The sequence below is a fragment of the Ascaphus truei genome, chromosome 14, assembly GCF_040206685.1.
Source record: "Ascaphus truei isolate aAscTru1 chromosome 14, aAscTru1.hap1, whole genome shotgun sequence".
Lineage (NCBI taxonomy): Eukaryota > Metazoa > Chordata > Amphibia > Anura > Ascaphidae > Ascaphus > Ascaphus truei.
Window position 1 is genome coordinate 57,749,631 of NC_134496.1, and position 25,104 is coordinate 57,774,734.

The following is a 25,104-nucleotide window of genomic DNA, read 5'->3' on the forward strand; positions in this document are numbered from 1 at the left end:
GTTATACACTGAATCTGCGATATTGCAATATTATACTGCATGCTAAAATATCTGGAGTTATTCAGGTACGTTAAATAACATTCCAAAAAAGAAAGTTTAAAAAAAAGTTCATAAAAACTAAAGCATATGCTAAATGAGAAGAATATTACACATGAATTCTGTAATATTGAGAGCTTAATGGCACCACATAGTGTAGTACAGGTAAAAAGATCAACCATAGAGATTAAAATGTTCATAAAAATACTGTAAGTGGAAAAAAATAATGAAGGTTTTGTGAACTAAACGACCCAATAACCGTCGCAGGGATTGACGGTAACATGCTCTATAGTTTATAGGACAAAGTTGGTATTGATTGGACCCCATTCTTTTCGGTATGTAAAACAAAATACAGAGCTATTTATAGATATCTGTAAAATAAAATTCACTAAGATTGTCCATCAATGGGGAGCACATTTTTTTTTACTTGTACGTGGCTTACCTTTAAACCTACTATGTGCTGCAGGTATAAACACGTCTCTATAACCATGCAAGGAACTTCAGACGCTAGATAGTGTTATGCTCTCAGATAGTAATTGTATAATACATTGTTCTAATTATTAGATATAACAATGTCCCAGAAAAATAAATGCATGTTGAATAGGATTAAAAGACTTGAAACAATTATCCAATAGAAATGTTGGTTAAAGGGTGACAATCAGATACAGATAACACTCCACAATTCCACCCCTGGCTACATAATGCCACATTGTATTGTTCCAAAATGTTACTTTCATTTGACAGAGAGGAAAGCAAAGCTCACATATGAATGAATTGACTCTTTCTATATAATTTTTAATCACACAAACTGCATGTGTTGCCCTGAAACATTGTAATAAAGAGCCATTAAATGTCTGGCGGCTTTTTGTAGCTTTCAGGAACACTGCCAGGAATCCTGTGGAATTTAGTTATGAAAGTCGGCTTTTTCTGTATCAACTTTACCAATTCTGTTGGAATAATTAAAATGATTTTGTCTGTTGGTCTCTACACATAAAAGGCTAAAGTAGCTGGATGTCAGAAATGCAATAAACCTGCTGCCACATTGTGGCCTGCGGCGACTGATCAACCCCAACAAATTCATTAGCATTTCTCCGCCCAAGGTGGAAACAGCATGTTTTGCCTCACAATCAAGACTTCGGAGAATCTGACTGCTGGAAACGATTCAGTTTTTCAGGATTATTAGATGCCATGTGGGAAAAATCTCTGAAAATGTCCTGGTAAGTTTCATCTCCTGCAAAAAAAACATCCGCCATTAATGACATGAATTAATAACATGAAACATTCTTTAAACCAAAACATCCAATCATATCACGCCTTTCTCTGAATGAGAAACAGATCACAAAGGATTTGCATGCATAAGTTGAAAAAATAACTTGCATTCAAAAAGTTATACCTGCTAGAATCCTCCATGCATCGAGACAGAGGAACGGAAAGAGAAAAGGCAGAGTATCCAATATTTAAATAAATAAATAATTATATATATATATATTTATTTTTTTTTAAACAGGGAAAAAGCATGTCTTATTAATACAATACATTGATATACAGCACGGTACATCTCTGCTGCACAGTATTGGGACCAGTGGAGAAAACCCCCAACTCCTGCTGATCTTCCAAAAGCAAATCTGTCCAAAAAACACACGTAACCTTGCACACCAGCCCTGATAATAGTAGCACACGTACCCTTGCACACCAGCCCCGAGAATAGTAGCACGCGTACCCTTGCACACCGGCCCTGATAATAGTGGCACAAATACCCTTGCACACCAGCCCTTATAATAGTAGCACACGTACCCTTGCACACCAGCCCTGATAATAGTAACACAAGTACCCTTGCACACCAGCCATGAGAATAGTAGCATGTACTATAGTAGTTTAGGAATAATGTCATGAACACAAATCTTCTGCTCCGAGATTCTCCATTCACCACTCAATTCAATGCAGAATGAATAATAAAGAATAAGTTTACAATTCATCGCGGCTGTCACGGGTTACAGGAATAAAAGATAAATATACAAGCACCATTTTTAAAAATCATTACTATAGTATTGTTCTCCGCTCCAAAAGAACCAAACTACTTAAGACACAGATCACGATCAAGAAACGCGCAACGCTGACACAAAAATGATTTCAAACAGCCTCTGTAAGGCTCCTCCAACCAGGGCGGGCTGGCCTTGGGGGCAAAGGGGAAATTACCCCCGGGCAAGTCGGAATTGAAAATTTTGGGCCAGTGGAGAGAAGGATCCATGTAGCAGTTCTCCAAATCCGACCATTAGGAGCCACTGCAGTTCCTCCTCTCCCAGGCTGGCTCCTCTACTGTACAATGGGAAGGTAAGTATACATGTATGATATTGTGGGGGGGGGGGGGAAGAAAGATTTATATATGGTGTGTGTGGATGTATATATTTTATGTGTGGGTGTATACAGTTAGGTCCGAAAATAATTGGACAATGACACAATTTTCATAATTTTGGCTCTGTACGCCACCACAATGGATTTGAAATGAAACAACTGAGATGCAACAGAAGTGCAGACTTTCAGCTTTAATTCAAGGGGTTGAACAAAAATATCGTATGAAACGTTTAGGAATTGCAACTTTATTCATACACAGTCCCCTTATTTCAGGGGCTCAAATGTAATTGGACAAATTAACACAATCATAAATAAAATGTTCATTTTTAAATACTTTGTCGAGAATTCTTTGCAGGCAATGACTGCTTGAAGTCTGGAACGCATGGACATCACCAAACGCTGGGTTTCCTCCCTTGTGATGCTTTGCCGGCCTTTACTGCAGCTGTCTTCAGTTGTTTGTTCGTGGTTCTTTCTGCCTTAAGTTTTGTCTTCAGCAAGTGAAATGCATGCTTGATCCGGTTGAGATCAGGTGATTGATTCGGCCATTGCAGAATATTGCACTTCTTTGCCTTATACTCCTGGGTTGCTTTCGCAATATGTTTTGGGTCATTGTCCATCTGTAAAGTGAAGCGCCGTCCAATCAACTTCACTGAATTTGGCTGAATCTGAGCAGACAATATATCCCTATACACTTCAGAATTCATCTGGCTGCTTCTGTCAAATCATCAATAAACACTAGTGACCCAGTGCTATTGTAAGCCATGCATGCCCATTCCATCACACTGCCTCCACCGTGTTTTACAGATGATGTGGTATGCTTCGGACCGTGAGCCGTTCCAAGCCTTCTCCATACTTTTTTCTTCCCATCATTCTGGTACAGGTTGATCTTAGTTTCATCTGTCCAAAGAATGCTGTTCCAGAACTGGGCTGGCTTTTTTAGATATTGTTCAGCAAAGTCTAATCTGGCCTTTCTATTCTTGAGGCTTATGAATGGTTTGCACCTTGTGGTGAACCCTCTGTATTTGCTCTTGTGAAGTCTTCTCTTTATGGTAGACTTGGATAATGATATGCCTACCTCCTGGAGAGTGTTCTTCACTTGGCTGGATGTTGTGAAGGGGTTTTTCTTTACCATGGAAAGGATCCTACGATCATCCACCACTGTTGTCTTCCATGGACATCCAGGCCTTTTTGTGTTGCAGAGCTCACCAGTGCGTTTTTTTCTCAGAATGTACCAAACTGTTGATTTGGCCACTGCTAATGTTCCTGCTATCTCTCTGATGGATTTTCTTTTTTTTTGCAGCCTAAGGATGCCCTGTTTCACTTGCATTGAGAGCTCATTTGACCGCATGTTGTGGGTTCACAGCAACAGCTTCCAAATGCGAATGCCACACCTGGAATCGACTCCATACCTTTTACCTGCTTAATTGATGATGAAATAAAGGAATAGCCCACACCTGTCCATGAAACAACTTTTGAGTCAATTGTCCAATTACTTTTGGTCCCTTCAAAAAGAGGGGGCTACATATTAAAGAGATGTAATTCCTAAACTCTTCCTCCAATTTAGATGTGAATACCCTCAAATTAAAGCTGATAGACTGCACTTTATGCCCATATTCATTATTTAACTGTAACTTGAATTTATTTTGGTACACAGCCGAAATAACAAAACTTGTATCAGTGTCCAATTATTTTTGGACCCAACTGTATATGGTGAGTGTAGGTGTGGATGTATATATGGTGTGTGTGGATGTACAGCAGTGACTGAGACTATTCTAACACAAACCAGAGGCAAATCGCCAAAAAGACCAAGGTACATGCCTTAAACCATGATGTCTACCATGGATTAAAGGATTTTTAACCTCACACTTACCGGTGTGTCTAGCCCCCGTTACTTCGTTGCTGTGCTCCGCTTCTTTCCTCCGTGGATATTCTCCTGCTACTCATCACACGTGACGCACGCTGAAGAAACCAACATCTCTCAATCGTGAGTACCCCACTCCCTCAGCTACGGTTTGGGGTATTTATATCTCATTTGTGTCCATCTCCAGGGAGACGTTTATTACTGTGATACATACTATGGGGTCAGGCATTCATAGCTGACCCGCACTTGTTACCACAGGTCCCCCACATGTTAGGAGATAACATTGACACTTTGGATTATTTATGCTCAAGAGAGTGGACTCAAAACGGTTCCTCTAAGAATTCTCTTATTATTCAAGTTACTATTACCTTGACATTGATTCACCACAGCTGAGCATCAATTTTGGAACTTTGTATCCTACCACCTGTTAAACTTGCCTTAAACTAGACCCAGCATTTCTGCATTGACTAATGGCCCATTAGATTAACAGCGGTCTATTCAAACTGAATGGGACTGCCAGGGACCCCTGCTGTGTTAATCCTATGGGTCAATAGTCAATGCAGAAATGCCTTAAACTAGCCAGGTTACACCCAGCATATACCCAGAATGTAACCGGGCTAGTTTAAGGCAAGCTTTAGAATACTTGGTGTCTCGTCTGTATATATGGTGTGTGTGGGTGTGTGTGGGTGTGGATGTATAAATGGTGTGTGTGGGTGTGTGTAGATATAAATATATATGGTGTGTGTGTCTAGCTGTATATATGGTGTATGTAGATGTATATATAGTGTGGGGGTGTAAATGTATATATGGTGTGGGGGTGTAACTGTATATACGGTGTGGGGGTGTAAATGTATATATAGTGTGTGTATAGATGTATATACGATGTGTGTATATATACATGTAAGTGTGTATAGATATGTACAATATATACACACTCCGTATGAATGGTGTGTGTGGGTGTGTGCTTATGTATTTATATCGATGCAGCTTATGTATAACCGTCAAGTGAATTAAATAAATTACTATTCTGTATTTTTTCCAAGTCCTGTGAGTGCTTGAAACACACCACACACACACACACACACACACACACACACACACACACACACACACACACACACACACACACACCAGCGGGACCAACGTCTTACATTTGTATGTATATGGTGCATATATGTTGTGTGTATGTATGTAATACATGCATAGCATGTGTGGTGCACGGTACACGTATGATGTGTGCGCATCTATGCGTGGTGCGTGAAACTGGTGTATGCATCTGTGTATGGTGCGTGAAACTGGTGTGCACATCTGTGCATGAAACTGGTGTGCGCCCTGCGTACCTCTGTGTATATGGTGTGTGGGTTGCCTGGTTCTTGGGCCAGTGTGTTGAAATTGCCCCCAGGGTAACATTTGCCAGCCAGTCCCTGCCCCGAACCCAAGAAAAGGCCCCACCAGAAATAAGTGTGTACACACCGTACAAAACGGTTTTCACATGCTGACTAAGCATGAAGTGCATCTGTCACCTTTTAATAATGACAAATAACCAATCTCTGACTGAATGTTTTCAACTGTTATGAATAACAAAATATTACCAATTGCTAAACTAAATCATTAAACCTTTTCCTATCCATATCATCTGCTTCTCTATTTCTTATAAACCACACTTTTAAAAACATCTAAAAGAGTCCCTGCAGTGCTCCTTAAATACAGTAAATAGCTTAAAGTAGATTGCAAATGTAGAACTTGCAATTTACTAACATTGATTTGTGTTCCTAATACTTGTCTATCAGAGCTCTTAGAAAGTGATGTATTTCAGGTCTACTGAAGAAACTGGCATCCGCACTGCTCACTCCACTGAAACAGCCCTCACTAAAATAACTAATTACCTCCATGCTGCCAAAGACAGAGGTCATTACACTCTGCTCATATTACTCAACCTCTCTGCAGCATTTGATACTGTGGACCACCCTCTTCTTCACACTTTCCATACTCTTGGTATCCATAACAGAGCTCTATCCTGGATCTCCTCTTACCCCTCCCATCGTACTTTCAGTGTCTTTTGCTAACGCCTCCTACTTTATCGATCTCTGTTGGGGTACCCCAGGGCTCTGTCGTGGGAACTCTTCTCTTTACACACTCTCTAAGTGACCTTAACACATTTCTTGGGTTCAAATATCACCTCTATACTGACGAGACACAAATGTACTTGTCAACCCCTGACCTTACACCTGCTGTACATACCAAAGTTTCTGAATGTCTCTCTGCCGACTTAAATTTAACATCTCAAAAACAGAGCTCCTCATATTTCCTCCCAAACCTGGCCCTACTACCTCCTTCCACATTACTGTACGAAGTACTATCATTGGTATCATTCACCCAGTAGCACAAGCACACTGCATAGGGGTCACACTTCTTCTCTCACATTCTCCTCTCACATTAAGGTAGATAAAACCTATCATTTTTTCCTCCGCAATATTACAAAGATACGCACTTTCTTCTGTTGCTCGACTGCTTGACACAGACCCTCATTCTCTCCCGTCTCGATTACTGTAACCTCCTGCTGTCCGGCCTTCCTGCCTCTCACCTGTCTCCCCTACAATCTATCCTAAATGCTGCTGCCAGAATCACTGTACTCTTTCCTAAATCTGTCTCAGTGCCTGCCCTGCTAAAATCACTCTCCTGGCTTCCTATAAAATCCCGCATCTCACTCAATTCTCCTCCTCACTTTTAAAGCTTTACACTCTTCTGCTCCTCCTTACATCTCAGCCCTAATTTCTCGTTATGCACCATCCCGACTCTTGCGTTCTTCTCAAGGATGTCTTCTCTCTACCCCTTTGTATCTAAAGCCCTCTCCCGCCTTAAACCTTTCTCACTTACTGCCCCACACCTCTGGAATGCCCTTCCCCTCAATATCCGACTAGCACCCTCTCTATCCACTTTTAAGACCCACCTGCTTAATGAAGCATATGAGTAGCTACATGGCTGATACTTAACACCTCATACATCGACCGTAGCCCCCTGCAGACGCACTTACCAGAACGCCCTCCTACTATCTCTGTACGTTCTTCCTACCTACCAATTAGATTGTAAGCTCTTCGGAGCAGGGACTCCTTATCCTAAATCTTACTTTTATGTATGAAGCACTTATTCCCATGATCTGTTATTTGTATTTGTTATTTATATGATTGGCACGTGTATTACTGCTGTGAAGCGCTATGTGCATTAATGGCGCTATATAAATAAAGACAGACATACATACAAATAGCCATTCAACAGTTCATTCACATGTTGGATACAATGCATAGCATTCAATATTTCATCCACATATTAAAAAAACACATACAAATTTCTTAGCAACTGATGATCACTTTCCAGGATAAAAAAAGACATTTTAATTTATAGTTAATCTCCTAGTGACCCATTATTCAGCTGACCACTACAGAAGTCACCCTGTTCAGAACGCTGTGTTACAGTCACAAACTGATCAGCAATACACCCTCAGTAGGACTCTGGTAATCAGTATAGGACATTTTGCCGCCGCCTCTCCACTGTTCAGCTGCCGGATGTTTAGCCGCCAAGGTAACAGCCTAACCTTGCCCCGTACCCTAAAAATCACTAACCATAACTCCTTACCCATACCCGTTAACCCCCAATGCGAACGCTAATCTTTACCCTAAAAACCTTAACCCCTAACCTTAAAACCCCTGAAATTAACCCCTTATGCTAACGATAATCACTTGCCTTAGGGGCAAAACGGTCGGTGGCTGACTGTCCTTGGCGGCGGCGAAAGGCCCAATTCCGCTGGTAATCGCATGTAGTGCCACACTATATCCTCTTTTTTAAATAAACTTTAAATTATTACAGAATAATACTCTGTTAAACCTCATTCATTAAGCAGCTTGACCGTAAACATATTACTTATGGCATACTAATTAGATAATTAGCTATTTGCTTTTCTTCCTTGAGATTCTGAAACCCTGAGCTGTAAGATAATAAACTCTTGCATGCATTTTTTATATTGCATTTCAGTATGACTGTTAGTGGAATATTGACCTGACTGTCCAAAAAATCCTTCAGATTCCCGCATTTCTTCATTCATTCGCGCCAAGCGCAATCTATCAGAAAAGGGGAAAGAAAATGACATTTCCAATGAAAAAAGAGCAAAGGGAGAAGATATACTCTGACTGCAGCTTCATGTGTTTACACTTAGCGCTTCTCTCTCTTTCTGTTTAATTGTCTATAGCTTAAGTGTGGCCCCATCTGTTTGAGACAAGCACCCCAAACTAATAATATTTTGAAACTGACCGATTAATTGTTTTGTTCGGATATTAAGTGATTCGACCTTTCTTTTCTCATCTAACATTATAAGCACAGTTGTAAACAAAATGATTCAACTGAAATAAACCGATTTGAAGTTGCAGACTTCCTTAGTTAGATGCCATGCTAGTAGTAGTTGTGCCCGAGACCTACAGGTGCAACTGCCGGTTCTGTGCCGCTTGCCTTTCGGGTTCTGCACGGCATCCTCTCCGTAGCCTTACTTTTTTTTTTTTTTATAAAAATATTTTACCAGGAAGTAATACATTGAGAGTTACCTCTCGTTTTCAAGTATGTCCTTACTACCACTACTGCTAAAATAATGAAGGGATTAACTGCTCCCGCAACCTTCCCGATAGGCCTAACCACCCACCCTGGGGCAACTACCCTTTTCACTCACCCCCTCTACCCCCAATAAACCAGGTAGTCTGGTTTAACACCTACATTGCCTTAGGTTAGTAGCTAAGGTAATGAAGCTGCTTTTATTTTACTTTGATAACATTATTGTAGGAGGGGGGTCTCCGGAGCTGAACTGCATTGATTTCAGGTCCGGGGACCACCTGCTTCCCGAGTTACAGGCCCCATTATGGGATGCCGGTATCCCTCTACTTTGTTTAAATCTCCTCATCACGTGGGTCGTGATGTCGAAGAATTTAAACATGGCCGCTGGGATACCGGCACCCCATAACTGGGCCTGTAACTCAGGAAGCATGGGGTCCCAGGACCTGAAATCAATGCGGTTCGGCTCCGGAGACCAATGCTGCAATAATATGTTATAAAATAAACACCCCGCGATCACCTGTAGAGTGACTGATTCTGTCTCACTCTTACTGCGCGTCTCTTACAGACAGGTGGAGCCCGGTAGGATTAACACAAATGCGAGTCCCATTAAAAGAGAGGGACTCCCGCTGTGTTAATCAGACTGTCCATTACAGCCTGCTGTGGACTATCTAGAGGAGTGTCCACGAGATGGTCATGGATTTTCCTCGGACAGCGGCAGAGAACTGGCAGTTGCACCTGTATGACAAATGTAGAACCCTACCAATAGTACGCACACGGGAAGCCTTCCATCGTTAGGTGTTCTGTAAACGGCAGATTTTGGGACATTTTTTCTACCCAAAATGGGCTACTCAATCACAGCAGTGAATTTAATCAAACACAAATTAACAGTGAAATGTTTTGATTGCCCTTCTTGATCCAGAAGATCAAACCTGATCCGCACTTCTAATTTGGTGATTTAAGTGCAATGTTAGCATAGTAATCATATAAAGTAAAAAAAAGTCTTCCCCATCACCCTCCCTTCTCTTCAGTTATTTGTGTATTCATTTGAGTGCAAGCTTTTTTAAAGGAGAAATGCAAGCGACCTTTATTCTATTTTGTTTACATAGCATTGAAGCCGGGTGTCTCCGGAGCTAAACCCCATTCCTTTTAGCTCTGGGACTCCCTGCTTCCCGAGATACTTACTCCCGTAGGGGGTGCCAGGATCTCGCTGTACTTTAAAGCTCCTGGTAATACGGGCCAATAGGAAGGCCCCCGAATGATGTCACGGCTTCCTATTGGCATGCAGGACGGGGGAGCTTTGAAAAGCCGCCGTAATGTAAACCATATAGCGGAGGGGCTACTGTCCCCACCTATGGTGGTGAATCAAAAAACAGGGGGTCCCCTGAACGTAAATTAATAGGGCTCAGCTACGGGGTACCCCTGTTTCAATGCTGTACCAAAAAAAAGTATTGGCTTTTTTTTTTGCAGTCATGATCTGAAGAATATAAAACTATAATACTTTGCACTTACAGTGTTACTATATCTGCATTAGCTGCTTCTACAGCAATGCTTAAAGGGTCTTTCCCTTCTTCATCAGTGGCGTGCTGGTTTGCTCCTCGTTTCAGGAATAAACACACTTGCCTGGAAAAAGGAACATTAACACAAAGTGTTGATTGAAAGAATATCAGTGGTAAAGAAGACATTGTACATTGAAACCGGCAGAGGAAACAGTCCAGTGTACCGTTTCATAACCTTTTGTAAACTACGCCAATTAAAATGAAAAACTGCAAGACGTTAAAGATCCATTACATCTTTACATCTACACATTAGTTTTAAAAAAACACAGTGGCATTTCAGGAATACATCATGTTTCAGTGCAGATAGTGGATACATGCAGCTTGTCATACACTGCACCTTTACCTCGTCTGTCACTCCTGATCAATGTCATGGAATTGGTACACCGCTTCCATGTCCTGAGCTAAATGAGAGCCCCTAGCAGGCTAGGAACACCACATAAATATGTGCACATTGAAATCTATTCTGCGTTTTGAGAAGATCAACACCGTCAGTGTTTTCATGGAGGCAATTTAGAATTGCCTACTGCAAAAATAAAAGGAACTTCTTCTGCCACATACCCTGTGTGGCCCAGCAGGGTGGCATGATGTAAGGGCCCTCGTCCTTTGACATCTTGGTGATTAACATTAGCCCCGTTTTGTAGCAGGAACTCACAAGTCACTAAAGAGCCCTGTGGAAGAAAAAAAGCATAATGTACAAATGAATGGCACCTAATCAAAAACCAAGCAGCATTACCATGTGCTGCCATGAGCGGAGGATCTATAAAGCTGCATTGTTTGGGGCCCGACTTGAAAAAAGTGTGCAATATATAATGTTATTATACATATGCAGGAGTCAAGCGCTTCAACTCCAGAAAAAACTTCAAGTGACTCCAGGCATGTCAGCTCATCAGGCACCAAAAATGACACTAACATCAGTTGGAAGATGTCCAATGTGACTGCAAATTTCTGTGTCTATAAGAGTAAATAATGGACCATTGTATTAATTTTACCGACACAGGGCCATGCATCTCTGGCAGAGAAATGGTTAATTTATTTTATGTTTTTGCCAAGTGAACCGGAAGCAGAAAATAATGAACACAGGTATATGTCAAAGAACTATAAAATATAATGGGGTTCAAGGGACGGAAAGCCTCCAAAGTATAATGTTAAAGATATTGGCTATATGATCTGTAGCCATATTGCAAACAAATACTGTAATGCACCAAGTTAAGAGCTCTGTAACCGGTTTTGGTTGATGTGCTGCAGCTCATACCCCATGCACAGCCTGTATAAGTGGTGTGGCGTTCTTTTCCTTCGTGTTGACCCAGTTCACTTCTGCTCCATGAGCTAAAGCTTCTGCCATGCCAGGAAGGTTCTTCTCATACGCTGCTTTGTACAACTGAGGCCCCGGGGGAAGTTTCCTCATGTCACTCGTATCTTGAAATACGGAAGAATCACGTTTTTCGTCTCTCCCGTCTCCCTCTGCAATAAAAAAAAGTCACAGAAGGAGTAAAGATGCAACTAAAAGAAGTTTGGATCAGCTACACCATCTGGATACTATTTTTTAGTTAATGAAGAAGCCTTGTTGGTTAAGGTTGTTAATGTGGTGTAATGAAGATAACACATGCAATTAAGAGAACAATACTAACCTGGATCATACACACTGTTGGAAGACACTGTAGCTGCTAGAAGTTCCCGACTGCCCTCAATACTGACTGGAATTCCACTGTCATTGCTTTTCACTGGTAAAAATAAATGGTAGTTTGTATTCTGCTGCTATAACGTACACTTTACAAATTGCATGAAAGCAAAGTAGTCGTTTTCAAGCCATCTTGATTAACGCAATGGCTTTAAATTATGCTCATCATGCAGTGTGTTTAGCCTAATATTGTTGAGCAACCTGCTAGTGAAATGCCATGTTAGCAACAACTTCTTGTTTGTCACCTTTCCACAAATGATTTCTATTTCACTGGTAAAAAAAACCAAGAGTCCAGTACAGCAGCATTTTAAATGCAGCGATTCGAACAAGATTAGCGTCTGGTCTATGGTTGAGTTTTATGGATACTGTCACAATGTACAATTCGTCTTGTCATGGTATAACGCAACTTTAAACCTGGACCATGGACTGTGCTTTAGTAGAACTCATTCACTGCCTTAACACAATTGAAGAGTCATCAAAAGCATATCACAACCAAAGGCTTTATCACAAACTGTTAGACTAAAAAAGGACGGAAGGACGGAAGGGCTGACAGATCTGTAGCAGTGGCCAACCTGCAGCTTCAATGGTGCAGCCTCTTTAATCTGTGTAACATGTTATAGCATGTCTTGTGATGCTAATTCTTTTGTATGTAAATATTCAGGTAGCTATTTACACCTCTCTTTTGGCCATGTAGCCATGTGACTGATGGCGCACATGCAACATATGGATATCCGTTTGGGCTACACCTTTTGCCCTCTGATTGGCTTAGGTTGCCAATATTACATTTACTCCAGTGTCCCCTAATCGGCAAGTTTTTCACAACTGGCCAAGACTCTGCTAACATGGATTCATATGAGATAAAAGACTAAAATGCAGGACACAGAACCGGCAGCTGCCTGGTTTATTCTTGGCCCAACTACCAAGGACCGGATAATACAGCACGTCAGGGTAACAATTGGCACTTTTGACAAAAAAACCTAGTTGCCCAATTATCTGAAAGTGGTTTAGAAGGTGGCCCTTTTGCATTTACTGAAAGGCACTCGAGTCTCCGTGTTCACACGGTGGAATCTTCTAAACTTCTTTGGCTTTTAAGATATCACATTTATATACTGTGAGCAACAAAGCAAGCAGGATTTTGATTACCATCAGATGGAGAATGATCTAACAGTAAATCTCTGCAGGGTGCAACAGCTGGAAAAAAAACCACTCGGATGAAGAAGCCATGCTCAAGGAAGCATGAAATGTGCATAGAACTATAAAAATATAGTAAAGGGGGAAAGAAAGGGCAAAGCCAGCGTAGGAATGGGTTACAGGTCCACAGGTGGTGAAAACCAGACAGCAGCACCTAAAAAACAGTAAACTTAACACTCTGCAAGAGTTGTTACTTACTACTACGCAGTTTTGAAGAAGTATCAAAGTAGGAGAAGAGTGAGTCTAGCTCATCGGGACAGAATAGAGACTCCCGCCTTGCCTCGTCGCTGCCAACAGCAGCCGCTGGGGACATGCAAGTTAGCAAAGCATAAAGCGGCAGCAAGAAAGGAAAGATGGTCAAGATAAACCAAGGAAACTATTTAGGGGAAGAGAAGTGTGACTGGCAGAGGCTAAACACACTCTTTCTTTGTAGAAGCCAGCTGTTACATTTTCAAATTGAAAATCTATGTAACTTGTAAAAAGGAAATGTAACGTTTGTAACTTAAAAAATTAAATAAATGAAGCCGTATTGTTACAAGAAAAGAACAGGTATCCAAAGGCTATGATCGCTTCACTGGGAAATACATTTCTGAAACATACATTGTATTGCATGATCTGTCTAGGTGACAAAAGCCTACTTAAATAGGAATCCGAAACACAAACTTCTGGCCCATTTTAGTCTGCTAATTTTTCCTATACAGAAAACCCTTTAAGCCCCTCGATTTCTGGCCAACATGGGATTCCTGTGTTCATTCCATGTAAGCATGTTTAAATTCCCTTGGCATGTTTGCATCTTCACGTTACAGTGAGGTGGTTTAATGTCCCACCTTTCCCTGATCGCACATTTAAAAATTTATTTTTTATTTTTTTAAAGTCTCTAATATTCCTTTCTCCATCTTTTAGTCTCAAATGCACCTGTTCTTTCTGGAGTTTCACGATACGAAGCATATCTTATTTGTCCAGTTTTGTTTGTATCCTTGTCTATATGTGCCCTGCAAAGTTATACTGGTCAACACTTGCAAAATAACACACGTTGGAATGCCTTTACAGGAGGGCCCCAGTCATGCGCCGAGTTCCGTTCTAAGGACCCGCCGCAAAGCAAAAATCACCGGAAAGTGGAACCGGCGATGTTCGTTATGTGCGCATGCGTAGACCGGCAATGCGACGTTCTACGCATGCGCAATATCGGAAAAAAACACAACATCGGCAAAAACACAATTCGGCGCGACCCCAGACCGGCCCGTTCTCGGTACATGGCAGACATGGCGGCCCCCTTCTCAGTACCGCCGTATCGCCTAAAAGCAGGGCACCGAGAAGCGGGGCCCTGCTGTATTTACCTGATGAAGGGCCATGCACTGTCCAAAACATCATTCTCTGGATGCCCCCCAGTGCTTTTCGTCAGTTGTAAAGGCTAATGTAGGAGTAAAGCATTCTAACTAGTATTATTTTGTAAGAGTGTTTTTTCTGCACTTTGTGTGTAACCTTTTCACTGTTGATTTTTCTACTGGTCAGAGGAAAGCAATTACCTCCTCTTAAGTCTAAAAGGGTCCGAATTCCACAAGTGTGGGATCGACCAAAACGTTTTAATCCAATTTATCAAAATTAAATTACAAATACAGGCATACCCCGCATTAACGTACGCAATGGGACCGAAGCATGTATGTCAAGTGAAAATGTACTTAAAGTGAAGCACTACCTTTTTCCCACTTATCGATGCATGTACTGTACAGCAATCGTCATATACATGCATAACTGATGTAAATAACGCATTTGTAACAGGCTCTATAGTCTCACCGCTTGCGCACAGCTTCAGTACAGGTAGGGAGCTGGTATTGCTGTTCAGGACGTGCTGACAGGCGCATGCATGAGCTGCCGTTTGCCTTTTGGGCGATATGTCCTTACTCGCGAGTGTACTTAAAGTGAGTGTCCTTAAACAGGGGTATGCCTGTAGTTCTTTGAAATACACATTGCATTTTATATACCTGAACTTCTGGAAGGGGTCATAATCTGTTCATCTGAGCTGGGTCTTTTATCAGAACCACTGAGACGGGTTTCAGCTCGTTTTTGGGAAAAGCCTTTCTTCCTTACAGCCAGCGTAAATTCAGCGTTCTTATCCACAAACTTTTTTTCCACATACTTTGCTCTGATGTATGCTTCTTTCTCCTGTCTTCCAGACAAACACAGCGGCATTAGCATGTGTGATGGTAATATTACAAGCCATCTAGAGTGAGCATCAATAGTCTCTTAAGACTACAATGCAATGTCAGTTAACTACCATCACAAATCAAACATTAGGTAAGTGCACCTTGACAGTTACGACAGTCTCAATGTAGACTAGAAAACACTGACATGTATTTGTACTAGGTTAAAGTTTAAGGGTTAGGGTTACTGACAGTTATGACAGTCTTAATGTAGACTAGAAAACGCTGACATGTATTTGTACTAGGTTAAAGTTTAAGGCTTTATCATGGACTATGAACACTTGCATTTTTGGAGATGACTGCACCACAAAGTAGTGCAGGTTTCCCAGAAGATAGAGATGTAATTAAAGAGGTAACAGACCGAGTTGAAGGTAACAGAACCAGTGTGGGGGGCTGTTAGTGAATAATTACTGGGCTCAAATGCAGAGGAACAAACAAATTGTGATATTGTCTGATCGAATATGGATTACCTTAGACATCCATTGTGAGGCTTCTTTACACCCATTTTCTCCACTCGAGCTTCATATATCCCATTTATCACATCATTGCCCAAGTTGCACATTACCTATTTGGAAATGGAAATAGAAGTCAGGTAATAATATTCTTCTGGTCCCAGTCGAAAAGATATTTTTTTGGCTCTTGAGATTTAAAGCTGTCTACAGTCTGCAGTAATCCTACATTTGCTGGCTGCTATTTACTTTCAGGTAACATATTTCCATATTATAGAGAATCTGATCATAGGAACACACACTGACAGTACTGTAAGATGAGATACACATTTAAAGGAGAAAACGTCATGGAAATACATTGTACCCAATGTGTAGAAATATATCACCATATAATTCAAATCATATTTCATCAGTATATAAATGTAATGTTTATGGGACCTATTTGCATAGTGGAAGATCTGGAACAAGCTTTTTTTGTCCTTGGGTAAGACTGACCATGGTAAAGTTTTTTTTTTTTAAATCATACAGAATAAAAAAAACAAAAAAAACACATTTACGCCTCTGCTGCCGGAAAAGCCAGCATTGCAGAACAGCGACGGGGTTAGATGCAGTCTTACTTCCAGGTAAAACTGTACCCTACACTGGATATGCATATACCATTCTAGCCCTAGAAATGCCACCGGAGTGCGGTACCTTCAGAAGCTCAGGCTCCCACGTGTCCAGAGTCAGAGATCTTACTTTGGAGAAGTGGACTCCCAGGCTCCTTAACATGTAGAGAATTGATTGATAGATTAGTTGTATAAGCAATGGTTTAAGGCTCCATAATTTTAACATATCAACTAAACATTAGAATAGTTCTCACAAAAACTGAAAGAAAAAGATCAGAATTACAGTAAAAGCTGAAAAGAAAACCACCGTTAAAACATTATTGGACCATTGCTTGGCATTCTGGATTTTAAACGTGGTACTATTGGATAAGTATATTAGAGATACAAAATGAAGTAAAATCCCCCCTAATCTGACAAATCCGCAATCATTTATTTATAAATGATGTTTAAAAAAATATATAACTTTTCTAACTCCATTTCCTAAAAGAGCAAGGGCAGCCCTGAAAGTGCTTTATTTGTATCAGTAACCTATTTATCATCATCCACTGCATTCTTTGGCTGCTCTCGGATTCCCCAAATCTATCAATAAATAAACATTGTTACTGATCAGTAATAGTACTTTGTCACGAGAGAACATAACTTATATATATATAATAACCGGGCCAGATTGAACAAGATTAGGATATACAGTAGTAAACTGAATGAGTTTATTCATTATGAGCAGAACAGACAAAACATTAAGCAAATAACATTACAGAAATACTTACACTTACTGGGGTTGAATAATGAGATATTCAGCCGAATAGCAGCTCATTTAGTTGTTACAGTCACGACAAGCACAGGAATAAGGGGTGCAAGCAATTATATAGAAGCAGGACCCCATTCCTAACATGGCAGTTCAGTTATTGGTGAACAATTACCTTGTCCCAATCACAGGTTGCCAGGTAACGCGAGAAGCAGGGCTTACCCAGCCCCTCAGTAATACACCCCTCCCCTGTTCCTACTTGGCCAGCCCATTTATAAAAAAATATGACAAGAGGCCTGGGTGCCATTATGTCTAGTAAAAATGGTTAATGGGCAGAGACCGTTCCTGTAGGGGTGTTACATTTAACAGGTCACAATGGTTAGTGCCCATCCGTGACACTTGGCTGCATACGCAATGAGGCCAGTCACCTCCATTGATGTCCAGGCTTTTTTTCTCACCTCTAGCTAACTTCTCCACAGGGGACCGTCCATCACAAAAGCCTTTCAAGTAGCCTCCTTTGATTGTACAATTACATATCAAAGCGGCCATCTGACAAGCTTTCAAACCTATATCCAAACTTATAGTAAAAACAGAGATAACTCATAACTATATTTCACATGTAGTAAATCAGGTTAACGATATGTATGCGACCTGTGTTCTTGGATAGGACAACATATCCAAATTTCACCTTCGTAGCATGTATATAGCAAAAGTTATAATGTTTTACACTTTAGCCACTGTCAGGGATACAATACAATTCTCCCTCTCTCTCCAGGTTAATACATAACATTGCAATTCATTCTGCTGAAGCAGGGAAATGCAGATCAACATATACTACTGTGACGCGCTATGTACATTTATGGCGCTATATAAATAAAGACATACAATACATACAATATACACAATATGGTTAACCCTTTCCCTCCCGACATGATTTATACACATACAGGAATATAACACAGACTGCTGGGGAAATACATCTAAGACCTGGGACAATTCTGCTGAAGCAGGGGGTGCAGATCAACATATACACAGATCCCATTAACCCCTTATATCCCGATCATGACATACTTGTATTGGGAAGTACCACTTATTAGCTTAAATGTGCCATGACATGTGCTTTGAGTTAGCAGAGTTCTCTCTCTGTCACATGTTTATAATATATAGAGTTGTTTATTGCTTAGGAAGTGTGACTCATCAGTTTAAGTATGCATTTTGCTACAACACTTGGCACTGATTGGAGGAAGCCTAATACAAAATGCTATAAATATGAGCTTAGGCTGGGGATAGTGCCAGAACCTTCTCCACGGACCATGCAGGTGCCCTGGCCAAGAATTAATTCCCCTCGCTCTCTCGGGATCAGACTAGACTGATTGGGCTTGCCCTGGTGTTTGGAGCGCATTTCCTGTTGTATGCTGTGCAAGCTGTAACTGAGAACATAACCAAAGCCAAATAAAATCCCTTTTTGATTACATCTCTAAGACTGTTTACTGACTCAGTGTGCAAGTTATTGTCTGAATCCAGAATCTCTGCATTATAGTACTGCTCACCTGTGTATACCTGAGCACTCAATGCATAGGGTAATTCCCAGGTTGATGCTGGCCCATCGAGGATCCAAAAGGCCGCAGTCACAGCAGTTTGTATTGCCAGGGATACACTGAGCCCGCTGCAGTGCACTCTCCCCTTTAACCAGCTTTTCCTTTGCCTCACTACCAGACTCCAGGCTGCCAGTGGAGAGGGACGGCTTCTTATCTACTTTCTAAATGAATAGAACATGGAAATTCCACCATAATGCACGACATGGGCATGGATAACATTGTCAATCGTTACACGCGGTCACTTGAAATTTATATATATATAGTTAACATCATTACTACAGTACAATATATAAAGCCAATTATACCCAAAACACACATGCTCTTTACACCCAAATCATAATTGAGACCATAGCTGTATGGACTTCAGTAATGTCTTTCAATACGCGCATCACAATACGCTCATCATATCAGGATGTCCCCCCATCATTATTCCCCCTCATCACATCAGGCTGTCCCCCCCATCACATCAGGCTGTCCCCCCATCATATCAGGCTGTCCCCCCATCATTATTCCCCCCCATCACATCAGGCTGTCCCCCCCATCATTATTCCCCCCATCATATCAGGCTGTCCCCCCATCATTATTCCCCCTCATCACATCAGGCTGTCCCCCCATCATTATTCCCCCCCATCACATCAGGCTGTCCCCCCATCATTATTCCCCCCCATCACATCAGGCTGTCCCCCCATAATTATTCCCCCTCATCACATCAGGCTGTCCCCCCATAATTATTCCCCCTCATCACATCAGGCTGCCCCCCAACCCCCCACCCAGGGCCGCCAACAGAAACCATGGGGCCCGGGACAAATGAAAGGACCAGGCTCCCCCCCCCCGAACCCATAGCGCGCCTACCACGAACAAATATCTTTTAGTGCGCAACTTTTACTTAACTGTTTTCTTATTGTGATACAAAAAAAAAACATTACAATGCAACCTATTTATTTTTATATTTTCCACAAAAGACATGTGACTGCCTGTCTGGGTGGCTGAGTGGGTGGGTGAATGACAGTGGGTGTGTGGGTGAATGACAGTGGGTGGGTGGGTGAATGACAGTGGGTGGGTGGGTGAATGACAGTGGGTGGGTGAGTGGGTGAATGACAGTGGGTGGGTGAGTGGGTGAATGACAGTGGGTGGGTGGGTGGGTGAATGACAGTGGGTGGGTGGGTGGGTGAATGACAGTGGGTGGGTGGGTGGGTGAATGACAGTGGGTTTGAATGACAGTGGGTTTGAATGACAGTGGGTGGGTGAATGACAGTGGTTGGGTGAATGACAGTGGGTGGGTGGGTGAATGACAGTGGGTGGGTGGGTGAATGACAGTGGGTGGGTGGTTGGGTGAATAACAGTGGGTGGGTGGGTGAATGACAGTGGGTTAGACAGTGACTGGGTGGGAGACAGTGACTGGGTGGGAGGGAGACAGTGACTGGGTGGGAGGGTGACAGTGACTGGGTGGGAGGGTGACAGTGACTGGGTGGGAGGGTGACAGTGACTGGGTGGGAGGGTGACAGTGACTGGGTGGGAGGGTGACAGTGACTGGGTGGGAGGGTGACAGTGACTGGGTGGGTGGGAGACAGTGACTGGGTGGGTGGGAGACAGTGACTGGGTGGGTGGGAGACAGTGACTGGGTGGGAGGGTGACAGTGACTGACAGTGACTGGATGGGAGGGTGACAGTGACTGACAGTGACTGGGTGGGAGGGTGACAGTGACTGACAGTGACTGGGTGGGAGGGTGACAGTGACTGGGTGGGAGGGTGACAGTGACTGACAGTGACTGGGTGGGAGGGTGGGAGACAGTGACTGGGTGGGTGGGAGACAGTGACTGGGTGGGTGGGAGACAGTGACTGGGTGGGAGGGTGACAGTGACTGACAGTGACTGGATGGGAGGGTGACAGTGACTGACAGTGACTGGGTGGGAGGGTGACAGTGACTGACAGTGACTGGGTGGGAGGGTGACAGTGACTGGGTGGGAGGGTGACAGTGACTGACAGTGACTGGGTGGGAGGGTGACAGTGACTGGGTGGGAGGGTGACAGTGACTGGGTGGGAGGGTGACAGTGACTGGGTGGGAGGGTGACAGTGACTGGGTGGGAGGGTGACAGTGACTGGGTGGGAGGGTGACAGTGACTGGGTGGGAGGGTGACAGTGACTGGGTGGGAGGGTGACAGTGACTGGGTGGGTGACAGTGACTGGGTGGGTGACAGTGACTGGGTGGGTGACAGTGACTGGCTGGGTGACAGTGACTGGCTGGGTGACAGTGACTGGCTGGGTGACAGTGACTGGCTGGGTGACAGTGACTGGGTGGGTGGGTGACAGTGAGTGACAGTGACCGGGTGGGTGCAGGTTGCCGCCTGACTCTTACCCCTCCTGCCCCTGATATCCCTGGAGGGGAGGTGGGCTTGGGGGTGCGGGAGATGGGCTTGGGGGTGCGGGAGGTGGGCTCGGGGGGAGCGCGAGGGGAAGCAGGCCGCAGGATTACCTGGTACTTCCCCCTCCGTCCCACGTTTGGGGACCTGCGCAGGCGCGCGCCGGGACCGCAGGGGAATCGCCGCCATTTTGCTCCCGCATCGCGCCTGCCCCTTAATTTCAAATACTTAGGGGAGAGTCGCACGGACATGCCCAAAGAGCCGCAAGTGGCTCGCGAGCCGCGGTTTCACGACCCCTGCCCTAGACTACTAATGTTATACTGTGTCCTTTCATTTGGTTATAAGTTTGAATACAGGCAGTCCTCGCTTTACAACGAATGGCTTATCTAACGCTCTGCAATGCTTACCTATGTGCATTCTTACAACGCCAAAAAAGCTTATCCAACGCTCTTACGACGCTTTGCAAAGTTGTTAATATATTATATATATATTATATATATATATAATACAGTATATACACTATATAATTTATGTGTGTGCTGCATCTCTTATTGTCTGCGTAAAATATTTGGTGTATTTTAGCATTTAAAATGCCTTCAGGAACGGAACCTTTCATTTGAACAGTGTTCCTATGGGAAAAGGTGTTTCGCTTGAAGGCGTTTCGCTATCCAACGCCATTTTGAGCAACGCATTGTGTCGGATAACCGAGGACTGCCTGTATATTTGTCATATTAACTGTGCCCAGGACATACTTGAAACGAGAGGCAACTCTCAATGTATTACTTCCTGGTAAAACATTTTATAAATAAATAAATAATATACACTGCAACACTAATAATTGGGAGGAGTTATGAGATAGCGTATTAACTAAGCTGCAGCACATTCATTTATTTTGCTTTGTGGGCTAACCTCCGATTCATGAAACTGGAAGGGAAACGGCGCTACTGCGCATGTCCGGAAAAACGCTCCCAGAGTAATCTTCAAACAACTTTATTGAACACACACGGGGCTACACCAGCATCTCCCCCTCTACGCGTTTCACCCTTTCACAGAGGGCTTCGTCTCGGAGTGGGGAGAGGTGGTGACAGCCTTTTAAATAGCCTAAAAGCCCGCGAAAGCGGATTAAAAGATTTTAACCACTTCAGTACTATACAGTTTTTTACAAGAGTCTCATTACGAATGAATCATGATATATGCATTGTTCCCTTAAGACATCTCTAGGTATATAACATACCAACCCAGGGGATATTCAGATAATAAACATGCATAAAGATAAGACTGTTTGACTGCATACTGAAGGTGTATAAATACACTTAAAATGCTAGAAACAACACTGCAAGGAAAAAACAAAACAAAACATTATCCACATTCCTCCTACATTGAACCAAACTAATATAAATCCATTAATTAAACATATAAGGATTTAATAATCTACATAAGATATTAGATTTATATTAGTTTGGTTCAATGTAGGAGGAATGTGGATAATGTTTTGTTTTGTTTTTTCCTTGCAGTAGCGCCGTTTCCCTTCCAGTTTCCAGATACCTTTTGACAGCGGCACGCAGGAGCCAACGAGGAGAGTGGGCCCCAAACCGGAGGACAGCAGGTGAAGTATCATACCCCTCTCCCTGCACCGGTTACTTCTGTGGACTGGCATAACTCCCTCGTATGGCTCCAGTGTCTGAAGCATCCAGACCTGGTTAACTACACTGATGCGCACGACAGACCCATTGGTACTAACCTCCGATTCATCCCCCTTCTCTCGATATGCTGTAGCAATGCTGGTTTGAACAGCTATGATCCACGCCTGACGCAGTCTATCGGAATCAGCCTGAAGCATACAGCTCCTACAGAACCAGAAAATATCAATGAATGACAGCAATACGGAAAGTAGTTGGGGTATATCATACATCAGATTATTTTACCATGAACAAGCAGTTCCACTAGAACAGCGATTACCTAGGACAGGGGTGTGCAAACGGGGAGGGGGGGGGGGGGTGGAGAGGGTGGGGGGTGCAGCAGTTGCAGAGGACCTGTGCTCTTCCCTAAGGCATTTAACTTAAATGCCAGCAGACCGGGCGAGGTCTCTGCAACTCAACTTACCGAGATTCAGCAGGCTTCAGGACGCATCTCCATGGCAACGTTACCTGACCCCGCAGCGTCATTTGACGCCGCATTGTGGTAAAAGGGGGGGGGGGGGGGGGAGAGCAGCAAGAAAAGTTTGCACACCCCTAATCTAGGATACAGATACATATTGGAGAAATAATTTAGAGCTCCGAGTTATTATATGTATTTTCAGAATAATATTGAATTAACCTATACATTGGAAACTTTGCAGTGCAATGTAAGAATTGGCCCAAAGTTTGACGGGCCTGCTCTGGAGTTACGTTACTTTCACCTCCACATGCTGCAAGTATGCACATCTCCCCCCATTCCCAATACCACGGGCATTTTAATCAGGGGAAAACTATACAAAAGTTAGGAGTTGAAAGTCTCCAAAAGATCCTCTCCAAAGGTGAAATGCAATTTATTAACCAAATCACTGCCAGATGGATCAGCAAAACACTGCAGCTCCATCTAGCAGGAACAGAATTAATCAACTAACCAGTACTGACGCCATTACATTAGCAACATTGCCACTGTATCACAATGATGAAATAGTAGTCAGCACAACTTTAACTCTTTAGATTAACTAGAACCAGATGCCACAGAAGAAACAATGTAAAAGAAATAAAAACAAATATTGTACAAACGTTTAACTATTTCATCAACTTACTTAGTTGGTGAAACAACCTCAAAGCAGAAGCGTCTTTCTATGTCTTCACAGTGCTTCACAGTGCAAAGACGCAAATCCTCAACAACAACGGTTGGGTTATCCTAAGGAGGAGGTAGGGTGACATTTATTTATAAAATGTTTTTACAGGAAGTAATACATTGTGAGTTACCTCTTCTTTTCCTGGGCACAGAGTTATGATGACAAACACATGGTTACAAATACATAGTTACATTAAGTGAGCAGGGTTATACATTATATACAAGATATTGCATGCACAGTTAAAGATAATATATATTACAGGCGTATGTAACAGTTGCATATCACGTCGTAGAATATAGGATGCGAGTTTGTAATGTGTAATAAAAGTTTCCATAGAATGTGCTAAACATGTTGTCTCACAGACAATACACACACAGAACCACTAGTACTCAAATATTATTGTTCAGTTATTTATCAGCATTTTTTTTAACAGCATATTTTAAGAAAGAGAAAAGTAGCAGGCTGTCACATTGGCGGTGTGGTCTGTGGTTCAGGAAGGGCCAGGTAGCACAGACGTCCATATAATTACACAACTTTCAACTCTCCGCAACAGGAAGATAGTATGCAAATAAATTATCTAGCAGCATAGACTGTGAACACTAGTGATACATCACGGATAAAGAAACTCTGTGCTAAAGGGAGATTTAAACCCAGTAACTTCTCCGGTGAGTATCTCAGGAACCAAAGGGCCTTATTATAAAAGATAAGATCCAGTAGCGTAGAATTCTGCTTAAAATAAAAAAGTGTACATTAATGCAGCAATCTTACCAATGTTACGCTTTTTAAAATATATATTGCAGGATTCAAGCCAAACTGCGCTATTTTTAGCACTGGAGATACTTACCTGTCCAATTACTGGTGTTCTCCCTGGACATTTAAACACCTGTCCAATATGAAACCGCAATGGATGATCGTTTCCTATTGGTCGTGGGACATACAAAATGTGGAGCCCATCATTATTCCCTTTCCTGGGGGGGCTTTAATGCAGCAAATCTGCCTAAAAGATTAAATTAATTTTTCACAGGATTGGAATTGGGGGCACCCTGGGGTCCCCTGTAG

General features: G+C 42.5%; 1 protein-coding gene across 4 annotated transcripts in view; it reads right to left on the minus strand.

Moving 5' to 3' along the window:
* Positions 1–441: 441 nt before the first annotated feature.
* ACAP2 (ArfGAP with coiled-coil, ankyrin repeat and PH domains 2) overlaps positions 442–25,104 on the minus strand; it is a 127,862-nt gene continuing 103,199 nt past the window's right edge. For all 4 annotated transcript variants that reach the window (XM_075571112.1, XM_075571110.1, XM_075571109.1 and 1 more), the window contains 12 exons: positions 24,007–24,107; positions 22,972–23,077; positions 18,824–19,032; positions 16,614–16,683; positions 15,942–16,036; positions 15,253–15,437; positions 12,030–12,122; positions 11,654–11,862; positions 10,960–11,069; positions 10,355–10,465; positions 8,303–8,364; positions 442–1,267 (listed from right to left, as the gene is read on the minus strand). In XM_075571112.1, coding sequence (XP_075427227.1) covers positions 1,164–1,267; positions 8,303–8,364; positions 10,355–10,465; positions 10,960–11,069; positions 11,654–11,862; positions 12,030–12,122; positions 15,253–15,437; positions 15,942–16,036; positions 16,614–16,683; positions 18,824–19,032; positions 22,972–23,077; positions 24,007–24,107 — 1,455 coding nt within the window. In that variant the 3' untranslated portion in view covers positions 442–1,163. The remainder of the gene's footprint in view (positions 1,268–8,302; positions 8,365–10,354; positions 10,466–10,959; positions 11,070–11,653; positions 11,863–12,029; positions 12,123–15,252; positions 15,438–15,941; positions 16,037–16,613; positions 16,684–18,823; positions 19,033–22,971; positions 23,078–24,006; positions 24,108–25,104) is intronic.